The sequence below is a fragment of the Hemicordylus capensis genome, chromosome 3 (assembly GCF_027244095.1).
Source record: "Hemicordylus capensis ecotype Gifberg chromosome 3, rHemCap1.1.pri, whole genome shotgun sequence".
Lineage (NCBI taxonomy): Eukaryota > Metazoa > Chordata > Lepidosauria > Squamata > Cordylidae > Hemicordylus > Hemicordylus capensis.
Window position 1 is genome coordinate 2,390,574 of NC_069659.1, and position 17,377 is coordinate 2,407,950.

At 54.5% G+C, this 17,377-nt stretch overlaps 1 protein-coding gene across 2 annotated transcripts in view; it reads left to right on the forward strand.

Annotated features, from left to right (window-relative positions):
- CLPB (caseinolytic mitochondrial matrix peptidase chaperone subunit B) overlaps positions 1–17,377 on the forward strand; it is a 115,347-nt gene that overhangs the window by 7,745 nt on the left and 90,225 nt on the right. The window contains exons 1-2 of one of the 2 annotated variants that reach the window (XM_053307863.1): positions 8,230–9,664; positions 14,829–14,880. In XM_053307863.1, the coding sequence (XP_053163838.1) occupies positions 8,797–9,664; positions 14,829–14,880 (920 nt within the window). In that variant the 5' untranslated portion in view covers positions 8,230–8,796. Of the gene's footprint in view, positions 1–8,229; positions 9,665–14,828; positions 14,881–17,377 lie in introns of those variants that run through there. The other variant, XM_053307865.1, reaches the window with a different exon arrangement.

Genomic DNA, 17,377 nt, shown 5'->3' on the forward strand with positions numbered 1-17,377 from the left:
AGAGCCGCCAAGATTCCCAAAAGAGCTTTAATGTGCTGGATCCAGCAACGCCTCTGGTGTATTGAAGCACCGCTTGCCGTTTAGAGTGGCAGCATTTGGCTCACACACCCTTACATAGAAAGGCTCTCATTGCATAAGCATATAGATGTTTGTGCACATTGCCAAGATGCACCCCCCCACACACACACCCTTTAATGAGAAATACCTCGATGCATGTTGATTTGCTCTCCAGCAGTCATGGCAGCTAATAAAATGTTGATGGGCATAATTAGTTCCTCCAGCCCAGAGCCCAGTCCCTTTGCTGTGTGGCTTCTGCAGGCACAGCTCGATTGCGTCTGATTGCTGCTCTGGGCCGGGCGGGCAAGATAATTAAGGCAATCTGAATGGCTAATTCTCTGGGCATCTCTGTTCTGTTATTGCCTCTAGTCAAACCAAAGAAGTGATAAACTAGCAAGTCTCACAGTGAAGCCCAAGGCCCCCACAGGTGCTCATGACCAGAGGAGAGCTAGCATGACTTGTCCCCTTAGCTAAGCAGGGTCCACCCTGGTTGCATATGAATGGGAGACTAGAAGTGTGAGCACTGGAAGAGATTCCCCTTAGGGGATGGAGCTGCTCTGGGAAGAGCATCTGAGGGCCCAAGTTCCCTCCCTGGCAGCATCTCCAAGAGAGGGCTGAGGGAGATTCCTGCCTGCAACCTGGTAGAAGCCGCTGCCAGTCTGTGTAGACAATACTGAGCTAGATGGACCAAGGGTCTGACTCAGTATACAGCAGCTTCCTATGTTCCTATGACTGGTTAATTTCTGGAGACTGAGGTGCCTGGGGCTGGCACTTGCCTCTAGCCTGGCATTTCTGGCCCCCAATCCTGAGAGGATGTGTGAGAGAGGAGCAGACACCTCTGTGGCTGCTCCATAAGAGGAAGCCACTCTGCACGTCTCCAGAGGCACTCTTCCTTTTTATGTCCCAGGAGTTCTGGCCCTGAGTCTTGCTTAGCAGAATGCCCCACTGGACTCCAGTCACCTTAAACCTACAAGATAAGTCAGTGGATTCGACTCTACGTGCATACAAATATAAAAGGCCCCCTTGGGCCAAACTGAGGCCCCATCTAGCCCAGTGCTCACCTGCTTCCCAGTGGCCACCAGAGGTCTCTGGAGCTGGCAAGCAGGGCAGGAAGGAAAACCCCTCCGGCCGCTCTCCTTAGCAATAGCAATAGCACTTACATTTATATACCGCTCTATAGCCGGAGCTCTCTAAGCGGTTTACAATGATTTAGCATATTGCCCCCAACATTCTGGGTACTCATTTTACCGACCTCGGAAGGATGGAAGGCTGAGTCAACCTTGAGCCCCTGGTCAGGATCGAACTTGTAACCTTCTGGTTACAGGGCGGCAGTTTTACCACTGCGCCACCAGGGGCTCTTTAGCAGCTAGAAGCTGTTGCCTTTCCACACACTGAGGATTCCCTCTGCCCCTCTGGGGTTCCCAACCTGGAGTCCTCAGATGGTGCTGGACTACAGCTCCCATCACCCCAGGGGCGTATCTAGGGGTAGGGCAGGCAGGGCACGTGCCCCAGGCGCCACTTGAAGGGGGGCACCATTTTGTAAAATAAATTTTTTTTAAAAAAGGCTGCCAAAAACAAAATGGCCACCGTGCATGCTCAAATGGCCTCTGTGAGGCCCTAGGTCATGCCAGGCTTTGCAGAGGCCATTTGAGCATGCGCGGTGGCCATTTTGTTTTCAGTGGCCTTAAAAAAAAAAGATTATTTTTAAAAACGGCCACTGCACATGCTCAAATGGTCCCTGCGAGGCCAGCGGGGTGAGGGGGAACCTTTGCAACCCCCCCCAGCCTTTAGGAAGCCCCCCAAAGGGGCTACAGGTAATAATAATAATAATATAATATAAGACACTGTACACATATTCAGATTGGCACTATGTGCAGAGAATCAGGGCTTGTGAATACTGAGCTGACGCTTAAGAGCTAGGATTGTATTCATCTGCTCTGACTTTGCTTCTTGTGATAAGTGAGTTAAATGTGATGTCTTGCTAATATGGCTATTAATGGTGAGTTTGTCTTTGAATCAGTGTGAAACCCTTAATATTAAGGCCCACTGGGAGTTTCCTGCTCTCTTTCTCTCATTTCAACTGTCTTTCTGAAAGACTAGAATATATTCCAAGCAGTGACACAGTTTTCTCTGCATATCCTTTAATTATTGTAAGAGTATCTGGGAAATGCCAAATTCACCATTTATTTTTAAAACGTATGTAATAGTGATGCTACAATGCATAGTAGAGAATTAGACAGGCACTTCTGTTTGGTTTTCCAAGTACACCTCCACATAGTATTTGGGTATTTCATGAGCCCCAGCATACTGAAATTTGTCACTTTCCAGCATTTTTTGGTCTGGCTAAGTCCACTGCTAAATAAATAGCTTTTGAAATATTAAAAGATTAACGAGCCTGACTTGTATTTTTCAGCTGATATTATGGTAAAGTTATCTCAAAGATGGGTGTCAGATGCTTGGACAGGGGGCGCAATTTCAGTGTTTGCCCTAGGCGCTATATTCCCTAGATACACCTCTGCATCACCCTCCGGCCATCAGCCACTGTGTCTGGGGGTGACTGGGGTTGTAGTCCAGCAACATTGGGGGCCCAAGGCTGAGAACCCCTGGTCTAGCCTCTGTTAGAACCAGCTTGCTGTCCAAACTACGATGGGGAACTTTGTCAAGTACTTTGCTGAAATAACATGAGGAGAGCTGGTCTGATGGTAGCAAGCATGAATGGTCCCCTTTGCTAAGCAGGGTCCATCCAGGTTTGCATTTGAATGGGAGACTTCAGGTGAGCACCGTAAGATATTCCTCTTAGGGGTTGGGGCTGCTCTGAGAAGAGCACACCTGTGTGTTTGCATGCAGAAGGCTCCAAGTTCCCTCCCTGGTTGCATCTCCAAGACAGGGTGGAGAGAGACTCCTGCCTGCAGCCTTGGAGAAGCCGCTGCCAGTATGGGTAGACAATACTGAGCTAGGTGGACCAAGGGTAGGACTCAGCAGAAGGCAGCTTCCTATGTTCCTATAACCTCCCCACCACCACGATTTCACTGATTAGAATCAGGACACACACCTGTAAATGTGTAGAGAACGTGGCTAAGCAACTTGGGTACCAACCCATGGCGTACAGTTCTGACTGCAAGCATGAAAGCATGGAAAGCATCTGGTGTCTCTAGTTCCATTTGTGAAATGGGCATCCCTGTTTCCATCCATGAAATATTGGAGGGTACAGGCAGGCTTGATCTGGCATCACTGTGACATGCTCGGAGTCAGAATCGCAGGCTAAGCTTCCCTGGTCGCTCAGCCTCCACGCCCCCCCCCCACCACCCATTCACAGGCAGGGACCTCATTGCACTGGTCAAATCCAGGAAGGCTTGGAATCAGATCTCTGGGGTAGAGAAGATCCTCAGCACAGAGGACATTCTGGCACTGTGGATGCGTGGAACTGCTGGGCCCAAACCAGCTTGCTTTTCCATCCTAATTTCCAACAGAAAGCATGCATGATTTTCACCACAAAGATGCCAATGAGCAGAGTGAGGCCACTCTGTGCTCATAAAGGAGCATGGCCAATGGTGACTTTCGTCCCTTACCCCCACTAAGCAAGGCTAACCGCTTACAGGATCACGCAGGAGAATTCAGAGCAGGAACTGAACATGACATAAGAAAATCCCTGCTGGATCAGGCCCAAGGAGGCCCATCCAGTCCAGCATCCTGTTTCACACAGTGGCCCACCAGATGCCTCTGAGAAGCCCACAGGCAAGAGGTATGTCCATGCCCTCTCTCCTGCTGTTGCTTCCCTGCAACTGGGATTGAGAGGCATCTAATCTCAGGGATTAACTTCCTTCCTCTCTCTCTTCCCTACCTGCGCATTTACCTTGCAACATGGCAAGCTCCTCTCCCTGCCCCATGTGTGCAGAGAAGATGCAGAATCCATCTGCATCCAGCTAGATAGATAGATTAGAGATCCTAACTCCTCACTTTCCTATCTAGAATGGAGTTCTTTAATAAATGCCATATATATTGATTTGAAACTATGAACTGGCTCCAAGTTACTTTACTCTCAGCATACACGCATGCCTAACTAAATTCTGCTGTGTTGTGCCTCTGCGCACTCTGCTATAATGAGAAAGGGATTCTCTCACCACAGAGAATTTCCAACACCTCTGAGGCTGGAGGTGGCCCATAGCCACCAGACTAGTGGCTGTGGCTGTGCTAGACCTGTCCTCCATGTATTTGTCTAAGCCCCTTTTAAAGCCATCCAAGCTGGTGGCTATCACCACATCCTGTGGCAGAGAATTCCATAGGTCAATTATGCATTGTGTGAAAAAGGACTTCCTTTTGTTGGTCCGAAACGTCTTGGCAATCAGTTTAATGGGATGACCCCTGGTTCTAGGGTTATGTGAGAGAGGGAGAAACTGCTTTAGAAAGCACACTCTGTACAAGCTCAGAGACACTCTCCGCTCCATCCCTCACTGTCGAGAAAGAAACAGTTCTGGCTATAATGAGCAGCCTTCAGCATGGGGTGGGGTGGGGTTTGTGTGGCCGAAGAGCCCGGGTATTGCAAGCAGGTTGCAGAAGAGATGCCCTGCTGCTCGGCTTGATTTTCACATGCACAGAGCAGCGGCCTCTTTGTCTGGGGCAGGTGCTAGGGGAGGTGGCAGCAGCAGCAGCAGCAGCAGCACTGGCAGGACTTGTGGGTCAGGGTCCACCCCCCACCCGGTGCAGAAGCCGCCAACCAAGCCGAGCAGAAGGTCCAAGCCTCTTTCTCGTTCTCTCTTTCGCGGGTGCAGAATCTGTGCGTGCAGGAGGAGGAGAAACACGGTCTGGATTTCCACATGTTCCTGTAAACACAGGCAGATGGGGAAAGAAATAAACAGAGAGGCTCTCCAAGGCTGCAGGGATGACTCATCCTCGGAGTCGGAGGTGCCTCTTTGTGCATCTCTCCTTCCTGCAGCCCTTCGGCGGTGCTCTCTGGCTTGAAGAGAAGCAGCTGCAAGCCACAACAAGGGCACACAGGGCGCCTGTTGCCTTCCCCACATCTCCAAGCAGGAGGATGCTCTGGAGTTGTCAGCCTTGCACAGTCTAGAGCTGACTTCCTGGTCATGAGGCTATTTCGGGTGGGGTGGGGTGGTTGCAAAATCTGTTTGCTTACCAACATGTGTTGTTGGTTTTTTAACCACTGTTATTACTGCATACAAGTTGATCTGGGGAGAGGAGGCAGGCAAGCATCCAGACTGTGCTAGTCAGGCAAGCACAATTCGTGCCCAGACACCTGGCAACGCCATGCAGCTCCCCGGAGCACCCAAAGGTTCCTACTTCTCTCCCTGTTGCTGGCTACATCTGAATAAAGAGCCGCCAAACCGTTCCCTTCCCTCCCATTTCTCATCCTCTCTCCAAGCAGCAAAATGTTCCGTTGCTAACAGGCATCAGCCATCAAGGGCCAGCTGCACCTTCAACTAACCACCTGTCTCAAACCGCTGCTGAGAGGAAACATTTTGCATATCGAAGGAGGATGCTTGCAATGGTCTAAGGGCCCCACATGCCAGTGTGGCTTTTCCATGTTGAAAACCGGTGCCTTTACAAGAAATCTGACAATATCAGTTTTCAGTTAAACAAACAAACAAACAAGTGGCTTGTTATAGACAGTTTGTTTGTTTGTTTGTTTGATTGATTTCTATACTGCCCTTCCAAAATGGCTCAGGGCGGTTTACAATTAAAACAAACCACTAAAACAATAAAAAGCTAAAACATATTAAAAACAAGATAACAATAATTAACAATTTTAAAACATTTTAAAACAACAATTAAACAATTGCAAGGATTAAAAGTCCCAAAAATGGGTTAGAATATTAAAACAGATTTTAAAACCCTGGAAAGCCGGGCCAAACAAATACGTTTTAAGTTGTTTTGATCCCAGAGAATGAGACAGCAGGGACATCTGGCCTTGTATTAAGCTGTTATGAGAGAATGTAAGTTTTTATGTTCCACTGAACTCTTCATCAAGAGCTGGAGGAAAAGCTAGTTGTCAGCCGCAACGAAGGTCACCTTGTTTCCCTCCCTCTCAAGCAAGACGCAAGTGCCTGTACAAGGTGTGTGTGTCTGGCAAAATGCAACAATGTTTTTCTTCATTATAATCGCTCCTTGCTACGAAATACTCAACCTGTTGAATTTCTGCCCATTGTGTAGCGGTTAAAAGTGCAAGAAACCTGCGAGAATGAAAGATGGTGACACTCATTTTAGGGTAGGGATGACTGACTATTTAAATACCACTTTTCAACAATAAGTTCTCAAAACACATAGCAAAAGAAATAAAAAATATGGTTCCCTCTTTCAAAATGACTCACAATCTTGAAAAGAAAAGAAAAGACACACATCGGAGTCACCAGCAACAGCCACTGGAAAGGATGCTATACTGGGACAAGTGGGGACAGATGCTCTACCCTTGCCAAATATAAGAGCGCCACCATTTAAAAGGTGACCCTTTGCCCAGTTAGCAGGGGTTTTTGGGAGGTCGCAGGATATAAATGTAAAAATAATTTAAAAATAAAATAAAAAGTGGTATGTGAATGCTAAATAAATAAATAAATTATGTGCATGGCACCTTGAAAGTACAAGGACAGGTCCCTGCCCCAAGGAGCTTACAGTCGAAAATGTGACACAGGGGAGACAAAAGAGGAAGGGAAAGGAAAGACTGCAGGCCTTGATCTGGAGATGAGGCACATATTTTGCTACAGCAGGCATCCCTGGTGTAGCAAGACGGAGGTACTGTTGGTCAGTAGGAGAGCCAATGGGGATGAGGTGATTCCACCAGTTCTGGATGGGGTTGCACTCCCCTTGAAGAAGCAAATACACAGCTTGGGGGTATTGCTGGACCTGGCTCTGCTTTTGGAGGCTCAGGTGGAGGCGGTGGTCAGGGGTGCCTTTGCACGGCTTCGGCTAGTGCGCCAGCTGCGTCCCTTTCTCGAGAAGGCAGATCTGGCCACAGTTACCCATGCCTTAGTCACGTCAAGGCTGGATTACTCTAACGTGCTCTATGTGGGGCTGCCCTTGAAGAATATCCGGAAACTGCAGCTAGTGCAAAACGCGGCAGCGAGGGTTTTATCTGGAGCTGCCCGTTGGGAGCACATCACACCCATCTGGAAAGAGCTGCACTGGCTACCAGTTTGTTTCCGGGTCCAATTCAAGGTGCTGGTTTTGACCTTTAAAGCCCTTAACGGTTTGGGCCCGGAATACCTGAGGGACTGCCTGCTCCCAGGGGTTGCTGCCCGCTTGACGAGGTCATCTGAGGGGGCTCTGCTCTGGGGGCCAACAATGAGAGAGGCCCAGCTGTCGTGCACGCAGGACAGGGCCTTCTCTGTGGCTGCCTCCAGACTCTGGAATGCTCTCCCTTCGCTCCTCGGTCTCCATCACAGCTTTTAGAAAGCATGTCAAATCGTGGCTTTTTACCCAGGCCTTTATCTGATGGTCTCTACTGCTGCTTCTTTGTATTTTGTACCGTTTTTATGCTTGTATTTGAAATCTTTTTCGTCAGATTTGTTGTTATATTTTAGCTTAATATTTTAATGGTGTGCCATTCTTAGAGTCTTGTTTTCAATTTTCGTGTGAACTGCCTTGGGGTTGTTTTAATGAAAGGTGGTGGACCAATCCAACAAATTAATAAATAAATGCCGCGAATTTGGCCCGACTCCGTATATGGCAGTTTCTGAGGCTCCTCCGTAATGGACCTGGCGGTGGTGGCGCACAGGAGGGAGGAGGCAGCGGGGCGGGGGGAGGGGGCACCCCCCAAGCAAGCCCTCCCCGCCTGCTGGGCTCTTCAGGCACACAGGCGGGGTCACGCGGGGGGAGGGAATTGGGACCCCCCCCGTCCTCCTGGGCGGGGAGCGGCCCCACCCCCAGCCCGCCGTCTCTCTGGCTTCCTCTGGCTTGTGGCGGCTGCTGCTGCTGCTGCCGCCTCATTAGCGGGGGCAGCTGACTGCGTTAATGGGCCCCCTTGGGGAGCCCGGGAGGAGCGGGGGGGGGAGATCTCGCAGGGCCGCCCGAGGAGGCGAGGAGGCGGAGGCAGCTGCAGCAGCGCGCTTGCGGTCTGCAGGGAGGGGATTTATTCGTTATTCTCATTAATTAGGACGATGCTCCTCCTGCTAAGGCTCCGCTCCCGCCAGGGCTCCTTCTGAGCGGGGGGGGGGGGGGGGGCTCAGCAGCTGGCCTTGAGTGCTGCGCAGTCCCAGGTCAGCAGCAGGTCTTCCTGGAAGAACGCGTTGCCTCTGAGCACCTGCAGAGCGCTTTTGCCTTTGGGAACTGCCACGGACTTATGACGGCTGCTGCAAACTTGAGCGCGCTTCCGAGGGCGCTGCTTCCTGGGCTGGCTTGCTCATTCACTCGCCCTACTCGGGAGTGACTGACTCCAAGGGGCTGCTAAAGGCCAGCTGGGCTTCCTCCAGTAGAGGTCGTCAGGACTGCCGGCTGAGTCGATACCCAGCCTGGGAGGATTCTGCTATAAGCAGCGTCCTCAAACAAAGATGTCTCTTGAAACAAAGTCAAGTCAAGTCAAATTTTATTTACGGTCTTAGACCAAAACAAGAGTCTCCCCTCCCGGGGCGGGTCTCGAACCTGGCGTCTCTGGGCGCCCCGCTATCGTCAGCTGCTCGCGACCCAGAAAAGCAGCGCGACAGGACCGCCTGATGACGCTAGACTCCATTTCCCATCACGCAGCAGTTGCGCCTGGAAAGCAGCTCTTTGTTGACGTCACGACCCTGCGTTTCCATGGGAATCGTAGTCCCCTCTCTGCCGGAGCTTGTTAAGGGGATCGGTGCGGTTGGGAAGGCGGAGACTACAACTCCCATGAGGCCCTTCCCTGAGGCTCTGCGTGGCGTACGTCGTCCTCATAGCGGGAGGCAACCTGGGCTCCGCCATCTTGGTTTCCCAGGTGACTGGACAGGCCGGCTGGCAGTAGCCGGGCCGAGGGAGACGGAGATGCTGGCCTGCTTAGTGAGCAGGCCGCTGCCGCCCGGCTTTACGCGCCTCCTCCGGGCTAGGACTAGACACCCGCCGCTGATACGCGGAGCCTCGGCGCGGGAGGCCGACACGAGCAACGCCGCGGTCTTTGGCGCCGGGCCCGCGAAGCTGCAGTACCGGGAAGAGTCCACCAGGGGTCGCCGCGAGCCAGGCCTGCATATCCAGACCGTGGAGGACAGAGCCACCAAGCTGCAGCGACGGCACGTGGCCGCCAGAGGGCGCTGCCAGGATGAGCTCTTGTCGCAGTTCAAGGCGGTGGCCAGTAGGGGGCGCACCTTGAAGGAGCTGGACACGGCCGGCAGCAGCAAGGGGGGCAAAGCCTCTCCCACCTCCGGGGTTGCCCTGGGGAGCAAGCGGTTGCCCTTGCTGGTGATGGCCCCTGAAGGAAGCTGGCTGCCCAAACTGCCCCGCCCGGAAGAAGAGCTCGACCAGGACCCCAAGGTGCACCTACCGAAAGAGCCCAGCAGGCTGCGTCTTTGGCCCAACCCGGAGCACGCGGGCCGCCATCGGAACCGAGAGAACCGGAACCGGCGGGTCAGGACCCCCAACTTTGCTGCCGCGGCTGTTGCAGCTGCCGGGCTGGCATTTTGCTACAGCAAGGGCCACTTGTCGAAAGGTGATGAACAGCAAGGCTGGGCAGAGATTGCAGATCCCTGATTCCAGCCTTCAAGCTGCTAGTCCTGCATGAGGGCCGATGGCCTAGCGTCTTCTGTCAGCCTTGCTTGCTTGGCTACGTTCCTATCCCGCTGTCCCTCTTAGGAGCCCAGAGCGGTGTACATGGTTAGGTTTACCCTCACAACAACCCTGTGAGGCTGAGAGAGAAGTGACTGGCCCAGCGTCACCCAGTGAGTTGCATGGCTGAGCCGGGATTTGAACTCGGGTCTCCCCAGTCCTAGTCCAGCACTCCGTAACCCCTTGGTCTCTGTGCTGAGAAAAGAGTCACTGGCTTAATTGCTGTGTTTGGGGCTGCTGTTGGAAGCGCTGGCTGTGAGCCGCAGTGCAGTTCTCAGCACCTTCAAGGTTCTGCCGTCTCTGCATTGTCGCTGCATATTTCTTTTAAGATGACGAACCCTTTTGAGACAGGAAAACATCTGATTTATGGAAAACATGTGCTTCTCTTATGAGAGCCAGTAGGGGCTTGTTCTAATGAGCCGGGAGGGGGGAGATTGGCTGCCAAAGAAGACGCAGCTGCCTTCTCTTCCTCTCTCTCCCCCATGCTGCCTGGCCATTTCTCTACCTGATGAATGGCCGGCCTGCAGGCAGCATGGCTCGCGGCCAGGGCAGGGAAAAGAGGAGTTCTCCCCCCACCCCCAGCTGCTGCTGCCAGGAAGTGGAGGCAGCTGTGCCTCCGTGGGCGCCTCGCTGGCTTGTTAGGACAAGTGGCTACTGCTTTGAGTATTTGTGTAGAAAAGTGGTATATCAGCAGCAGCAGCAACATCACTCTCTGGTCCTGGGAGGTACGCTGCCTGCAAACTTCAGAGTTCTGTTCATAGTGCTTATGGCTGATAGCCATTGATAGACCTCTCCTTCCCAGCAAACTGAACCCTTCTTATAAGCCATTTAGTCACTGCATCTTGTGGTTGTGAGTTCCACAGGTCAATTGTGAAACGGGTTCCATTTCTCTGTTTTGTTGTTGGTATGTTTTTGTAGGAGGCCCCTGAGCACTAGGGTTTTCAAGAGCCGCCCTCCTCTTCCGTGTCCTTGTATAAGGGCAGAATGCAGCTGGGAGGGTTTGTTTTCCGGAGAAAGGTCTTGGCAGAAGTTGCTCTTGCGTCTCCTTTGGGAGCGGAGAGAACGCCCTGTGCTTCTGGGCGGAGTGCCTGCCTAGACCTCCCCAGCTCCTTTGCTTCCCTCCCTCAGGAGCAGCCCCCCCCCCTTGCATAATACAGCCCCTGCAAAGGTCCTTTTAGGGTGCGGGGGGGGAACACACACACACACAGAGGAACATAGGAAGCTGCCATCTACTGAGTCAGACCCTTGGTCCATCTAGCTCTGTATTATCTACGCAGACTGGCAGCAGCTTCTCCAAGGCTGCAGGCAGGAGTCTCTCTCAGCCCTCTCTTGGAGATGCTGCCGGGGAGGGAACTTGGAGCCTAGAGGCTCTCCCCAGAGCGGCTCCATCCCCTACTAAGGGGAATCTCTTCCACTGGGCTCATACTTCTAGCCTACCATTCATATGCAACCCAGGCAGATCCTGCTTAGCTTAAGGGGACAAGTCATGCTTGCTACCACAAGGCCAGCTCTCTCCTGGCCAAGGGGGCAGCCTTGGCCCTCAGCTGTGCTTGAATCACAGCTCCCATCATCCCCAGGCACAGTCTTTTGTGGCAGGGGATGATGGGGTTTGTAGTTGAGCTGCTGCTGGAGGGCCACTGGGACAGACTGGGGAGAATAGACTTGCGCCCCCCTGATTCAGGCAACCTGCCAGCCCTCCACCCGCTTGGGGCGACTTGCAGAGGGTGCACGCTTCCTCCCCTCGCCCTCCGGAGGTCCTGCTGCAGGGAGTGGAGGCTTCCTGAGCTTGGGCTGGGCCTCCGGGTGCCTTGGCTTCCAGCGCTGGCCTCCCTCCACCAAGCCATCGGTCCACGTTTGATGTCTCCGCTTGCAACCGGGGATGTCTGAGCTCTCGCGTTTATTGGTACTAGAACAACCCGAGGCGCTCCGGCTGTTGTTGTAGTCCGACAACAGCCGGAGCGTCTCAGGTTGGCCCTCCGTGTCCAGGTTGGCCACCCGTAGTCCATCATCCACAGCTGCAGTGGATTGTGGCTGGGGGTGATGGGAGTTCTAGTCTGGCCACCGTCCGGCCACCCCTGCATGAGGACCTCTCGGGCTCCCAAACGGGTACTCATCGCTGCCTGCTGACGAAGCTGCAGCATTTCACTGGAACCGGACCGGGATGGCTCACCGATGGCAGCTGCCCCAGCCTGTTTGACTTGCCTAAGCCGCACGAGGGAGAAGGGCCGCCTGGGGGCCCCCACCTCCCCCCCCCCCCGGGCAGCCCCTCTCCTCTCTGTTTGGCCCAGCCGCCTGCCTCAGAAGAGTGGGGAAGGCCCACCCTCTGGCTTGTGCTCTCTCGACTGATTAGATGCACCCCCTGCCTCATGTCCCGGAAGACCTGCTAACCATTTGGCCTGGGGATGTGTCACCAAGAAGCCATGGAAATGCGTTACCAACGTAGGGACCTGCTGTTTACTGAGTCGGACTCTTGGTCCATCTTGCTCAGTATTGTCTACCCAGACTGGCAGCGGCTTCTCTACAACTGCAGGCTGGAGTCTCTCTCCGCCCCGCTGTCTTGGAGATGCTGCCAGGGAGGGAACTCCCATTCAGAGGCAGACCCTGCTTAGCAAAGGGGAGCATTCCTGCTTGCTGCCACCAGAGCAGCTCTCCTCTCCATCAAGGCAGGCAAGCTCCCCAGCAGCAGCAGCTGGTCCTAAGGGGTTGGGGGGTCCCCAACAAGGTGCAGCTGCCTCTGGTTCCCAGCAACTCCGGCTGTGCCTCTCTCTGCCAGCCCCTTCGGACGAGTTGCTACTGCTCCCCAATGTTGGGCTGCAGTTCCCATCATCCCTGGAGATGGGGATGATGGGAGTTGTAGTCCACAGTGAGTGATTGAGTGATTAATTAAATGCCATCAAGTCGGTGCCGACTCTTAGCGACCACAGAGGTAGATTCTCTCCAGGATGATCTGTCTCCAACTTGGCCTTTCAGGGTCTCTCAGTGGTGCATTCATGGCTGTCGTCATCGAGTCCATCCACCTGGCTGCTGGTCCTCCTCTTCTTCTCTTTCCTTCCACTTTCCCCAGCATTATGGACTTCTCAAGGGAGCTGGGTCTTCGCATCATGTTTCCCAAGTAGGATAGTCTGAGCCTGGTCATTTGTGCCTCGAGAGGAAATTCTGGATTGATTTGTTCTAGGATCCATTTCTTTGTTTTCCTGGCTGTCCGTGGCATCCTCAAAAGTCTTCTCCGGCACCAAAGTTCAAAAGTGTCGGTGCTTTTTCTCTCTTGCGTCTTCCAAGTCCAGCTTTCCGCATCCAGGAGGGCACCCCTCTATGAGGGAGGCACCCAGCCTGCCCAGAAGGAGGCAGCCTGCTGAGGGCTCCCTGAAAGTGGGCTACGGGTGCATCGCGCCCAGATACAAGAGCCCGGCTTCCAACTTGAGCTCTTTATGAAGTATGACATCAAGGAAGTCTCCAACTTTCAGACACCAACCTGCACATACAGGCAGGTCGTTATTTATTTATTCATTCATTCATTTAATCATACTATTACACCGCCCAAAACTTACGTCTCTGGGCAGTTTACAACAAGATTAAAAAGTAAAACATTAATTAAAAACAAAAGCAAAGCAAAACAAAAATTTAAAAGCAAGAAATGTAAAACACAGTTTAAAATTTTTAAAACAATATTCTAAAAACAACATTCAAAACAATTAAAACAATATCAGTTAAAAGCCTGGGTGAAGAAAAGCGTCTTTAAGGACTTTTTAAAGGATGTCAGAGATGGGGAGACTCTTATTGCACTTGTTGCTCTTGCTCTTGGGAACTGCATGCATTCCAAGTTATGAGCATCCAACTTATGGACTATGGGAACGCAAACCATCTGGGGAAAATCTGAGGAGAGCTGGTCTTGTGCTAGCAAGCAGGACTTGTCCCCTTAGCTAAGCAGGGTCCACCCTGGTTGCGTACGAAAGGGAGACTAGAAGTGTGAGCACTGGAAGATATTCCCTTCAGGGGGTGGAGCCACTTTGAAAAGAACATCTAGATTCCAAGTTCCCTCCCTGGCAGCTTCTCCAAGATAGGGCGGAGAGAGACTCCTGCCTGCAACCTGGGAGGAGCTGCTGCCAGTCTGGGTAGACAATACTGAGCTAGGTGGACAAAGGGTCTGACTCAGTATATGGCAGCTTCCTATGACTTCCTGTATTCTTCGGCAGTTATGGGGTGTGATGTGGTGCCTTCTCGAGCCAGGAGGGGGGGTGTTTGAGCCACATCTTTGAGCCTTCCTCACCCCAGCCTGCCCCCCCCCCGGCAGCAGCCGCCTTTCTCTGAGATTTTGGGCAGCCCCTTCACCCCCGCCCTGCAGCCCAGCGCCCTGAGATCCTTCCAAGGGGTCGGCCCTGGGCCTTTCTGCCTGCTGGCCTTTGTCTTGAGCCTGCAGCTGGGCAGCAAGAGAGAGGCTCGGGCCTGGAGCTCCCAGGGCTTCCTTGGTGCGCCCGGCTTGGGGTGAGTGTGGGCCAGCCTGAGCCCCCCCCCCCCGCAAGGCTCTCCCCCAGAGCCGTGCGCGCGGCCTGGGCACAGAGACGTGGCTTTGGGCCAGTGGGCTTCTGGGCCACATCCTGGGTGGTTTTGGGGCGGCCAGTTTTCTTGGCTGGGCTGGCAGCTCGCTCTTCACCCCGAACGCAACTTGGGCAGATCCAGCTGCCTATCCGGGGGGCCCCCACCCAGGCTGCGCCCGCCAGTATTTGCAGGCTGGCGCAGGGGGCGGTGCTGTGGTCCTCGGGCCGAATGGGCGCGCCCAGCTCCACTTGCTTGGCCTGCGCTGGGCAGGGGAGATGCTCAGGGGCGCGCGGGGTGGGCCTGGCTGGCCGGAAGCCGGTTGCTGAGCCTGGCCGCTGGCTTGGGTCCGTGGGGTTCCCCAGCGCCAGTCTCTGGGGCGAAGCCCTGGCGGGGCTGCTGGAGGGGCTGTTCCTGGCAGCCGCCCTGCCTCGAGGGAGGCGCCCCTGCCCTGTGGATGGCTCCGGGCCCTCTTCCCCGTCCGCACGGCAACTTCTCCGCTTTCTCTTTTCCAGAGGACTCGCTGCTAGAAGCTGCAAGGATCAACAATGTTTCCGAAGCGGACAGGTGAGCCCTCCCTCAGACTGTGAGACCCCTGAATTAGCCGTGGTGGTGTGCGAGGTGCCCGTGAGAGCTGGCCGCACCCTTTTGGAAGGACCCGGTGTGAGGTGGGGGGTGGGGGTGTCTGGATTGTGTGTTGCGGATGTGTGGGTCCAGCTGATCATATCATACGGGGGGGGCGTTTGCTTTCCCCCCCCCGAAACGTGTGGCGTGGCTCCCTTAGGTCTCCTCCTCCTCCTCCTCCTCGCCCTCCCCACAGTCTCCTCCGAGGTGGTTCTCGGCCTCCTGGCCACGGCGGCCGGCCTCTCTTTCTGGTGCCGCCGAGGTCTGGCCTTCGTCAAGGCCCCGATGGGCAGCAGCGAACAGGCCCTGGCAGTAATTGCAGGAAGCGGCAGGCTCTCGGGCTGGGTCTCTTGGCCGCCACCCACTCCCTGCCTCCACCAGCGCTGCAGGCAGGTTTTGTCTGGGAGTTCTTGGAAATAAAAAACCCGCAGACGGGGGAAGAGCCGTCTTGAGACGCAAGTGAGTCTCCCCCAGGGAGGTGGCTTCCCAATACGCATGGCCTGATGGCGGGCAGGGTGCTGTTGGGGACGGCCAGGCCCTGGTGGGCGTGCTGCTGGCCAAGGCGCTGGCGGTGGCCGTCCCTGCCCTCGCGTGGGGCCAGGAGCCCCCTGGTCGGCCGAGCTGCTTGTTCCTGTCAGTGGCTTCTTCCCAAGGCAGGCCCTTGGTCCGTCTCGCTCGGTCTTGTCAGCCCAGACTGGCAGCAGCTCTCCAAGGCTTCAGGGCTCCCCTGGGTCCTTCTGCCCGCAAGGAGACGATGTTCGGCCACTGCCCTACCGCCCCATCCCTTCAGGGCAGCAGGCAGTGCTCACACAGAGCCCCCTTCCAAATGCAAACCAGAGCAGACCCTGCTCAGCCAAGGGGACAGTCCATGCTGCCTCCGACAGGACCGGCTCTCCCCTGTGCCCTGGCAAGAGGCCGTCGTGGCCCTCATGCCGGGCCCCGGCTGTTAAGCAGCAGCCTTTGTGGTGGCTCCGAGTTCAAGTTTCCCGCTTCCTTTTCCTCCACCTGTCAAGAGGGCAAAGTGGGCTCCGCTCCTTCTCCAACTTGCCCTTTAAGCAGCAGCCCCCCAGAACTCCCGGGAACAGAAGCCCCGGACGCCTGGCACCGGCGGGGAGCGGGAATGCCTGCCCTGCCCCGGGAGGTGCCCAGAGACAGGCCAGCCCCCGGGTCCTCGGCCTCCCTTCCGCTGGCTCTCCCTCTTCTGGACTCCCTCAAAAGGGGCAAGGCTCTCCCCTTCCTGGGACATGGCCCTTCCCCCCACCAGCCTCGGGGCCTCTCCAGTGCCTTCCAAAGCCCCCAACCCCAGACATTCCCTCTGGGGCGCCAGGGGCTTGTCCCCACCACTTATTGGACAGCACGGATTGGGTAGCCCACTCAAACTCCTGTTGGGGAGACGGCAGAGGGATCGGCTGGTCCTTCTCTCCCCCACCCTGCGTGTGTATACACACACACACACACACACACACACCCATTGCCCTCCACGTACACACAGACTGCACCAAGATCAGCCACGGACCCTGCGAGGTTTGGTCTTCATGGCTGTCTGCCCTCTCCTACAGGGCCATGGCCTGGCTTGCTCCTTGGAGCCACTGGGAGTTGCCCAGCGTCCCTCTGGCCAAAGAAGAGGTTTGCGTCTTTGCATGACTGGTCCCCTTTGCTAAGCAGGGTCCACCCTGGTTTACATTTGAATGGGAGACTACAGGTGTGAGCACCGGAAGGTATTCCCTTCAGGGGATGGGGCCGCTGTGGGGAGAGCAGAAGGTTCCCAGTTCCCTCCCTGGCGGCAGCATCTCCAAGAGAGGGCCGAGAGAGATTCCTGCCTGCAACCTGGGAGAAGCCGCTGCCAGTCTGGGTAGACAACACTGAGCTAGATGGACCAAGGGTCTGACTCGGGAGAAGGCAGCTTCTCATATTCCTAATCTTGGGTCCCAGATTATTACTACAACTCCCATCACCCTCCAAGGACATTTTGCTGGGGGTAATGGGAGCTCCCCAATGTTGCAGTACATTGTAGTACAACATCTGGGCACCCCGGGTTGGGCTCCCTGTCCCTGGGGGGTTCACTCAGCTGGTCCTGAACACTGGGCCAGCTGCATCCAAAATGTAAACTGCCCAGAGACTTGTGTTTGGGGCTGTATACAAATGGGTTAAATGATAATGATAATGATGATGAATATTCAAGCACTTCCAGAAAGTGTGCAGTGCTCTCCGTTACCTCCGAGGGCTGCACGTGTGAGGGTGGTTCCGGACAGAGTTCTGAGACCGATTTGCATCCTTCCTTGCAGAGTACCAACTCCGGCCTTGGCGCTGCTGCTGCCCCGGCTTGCCCTGTGCCTCTTTGGATGCCGCTTAGCTGAGCTCTTTTCTTTGGTTGAATTGTGGGCCAACATCCTTAAAAATTGATCAGTGAATTTTATCTAATTAACAGTGAAATACCTCT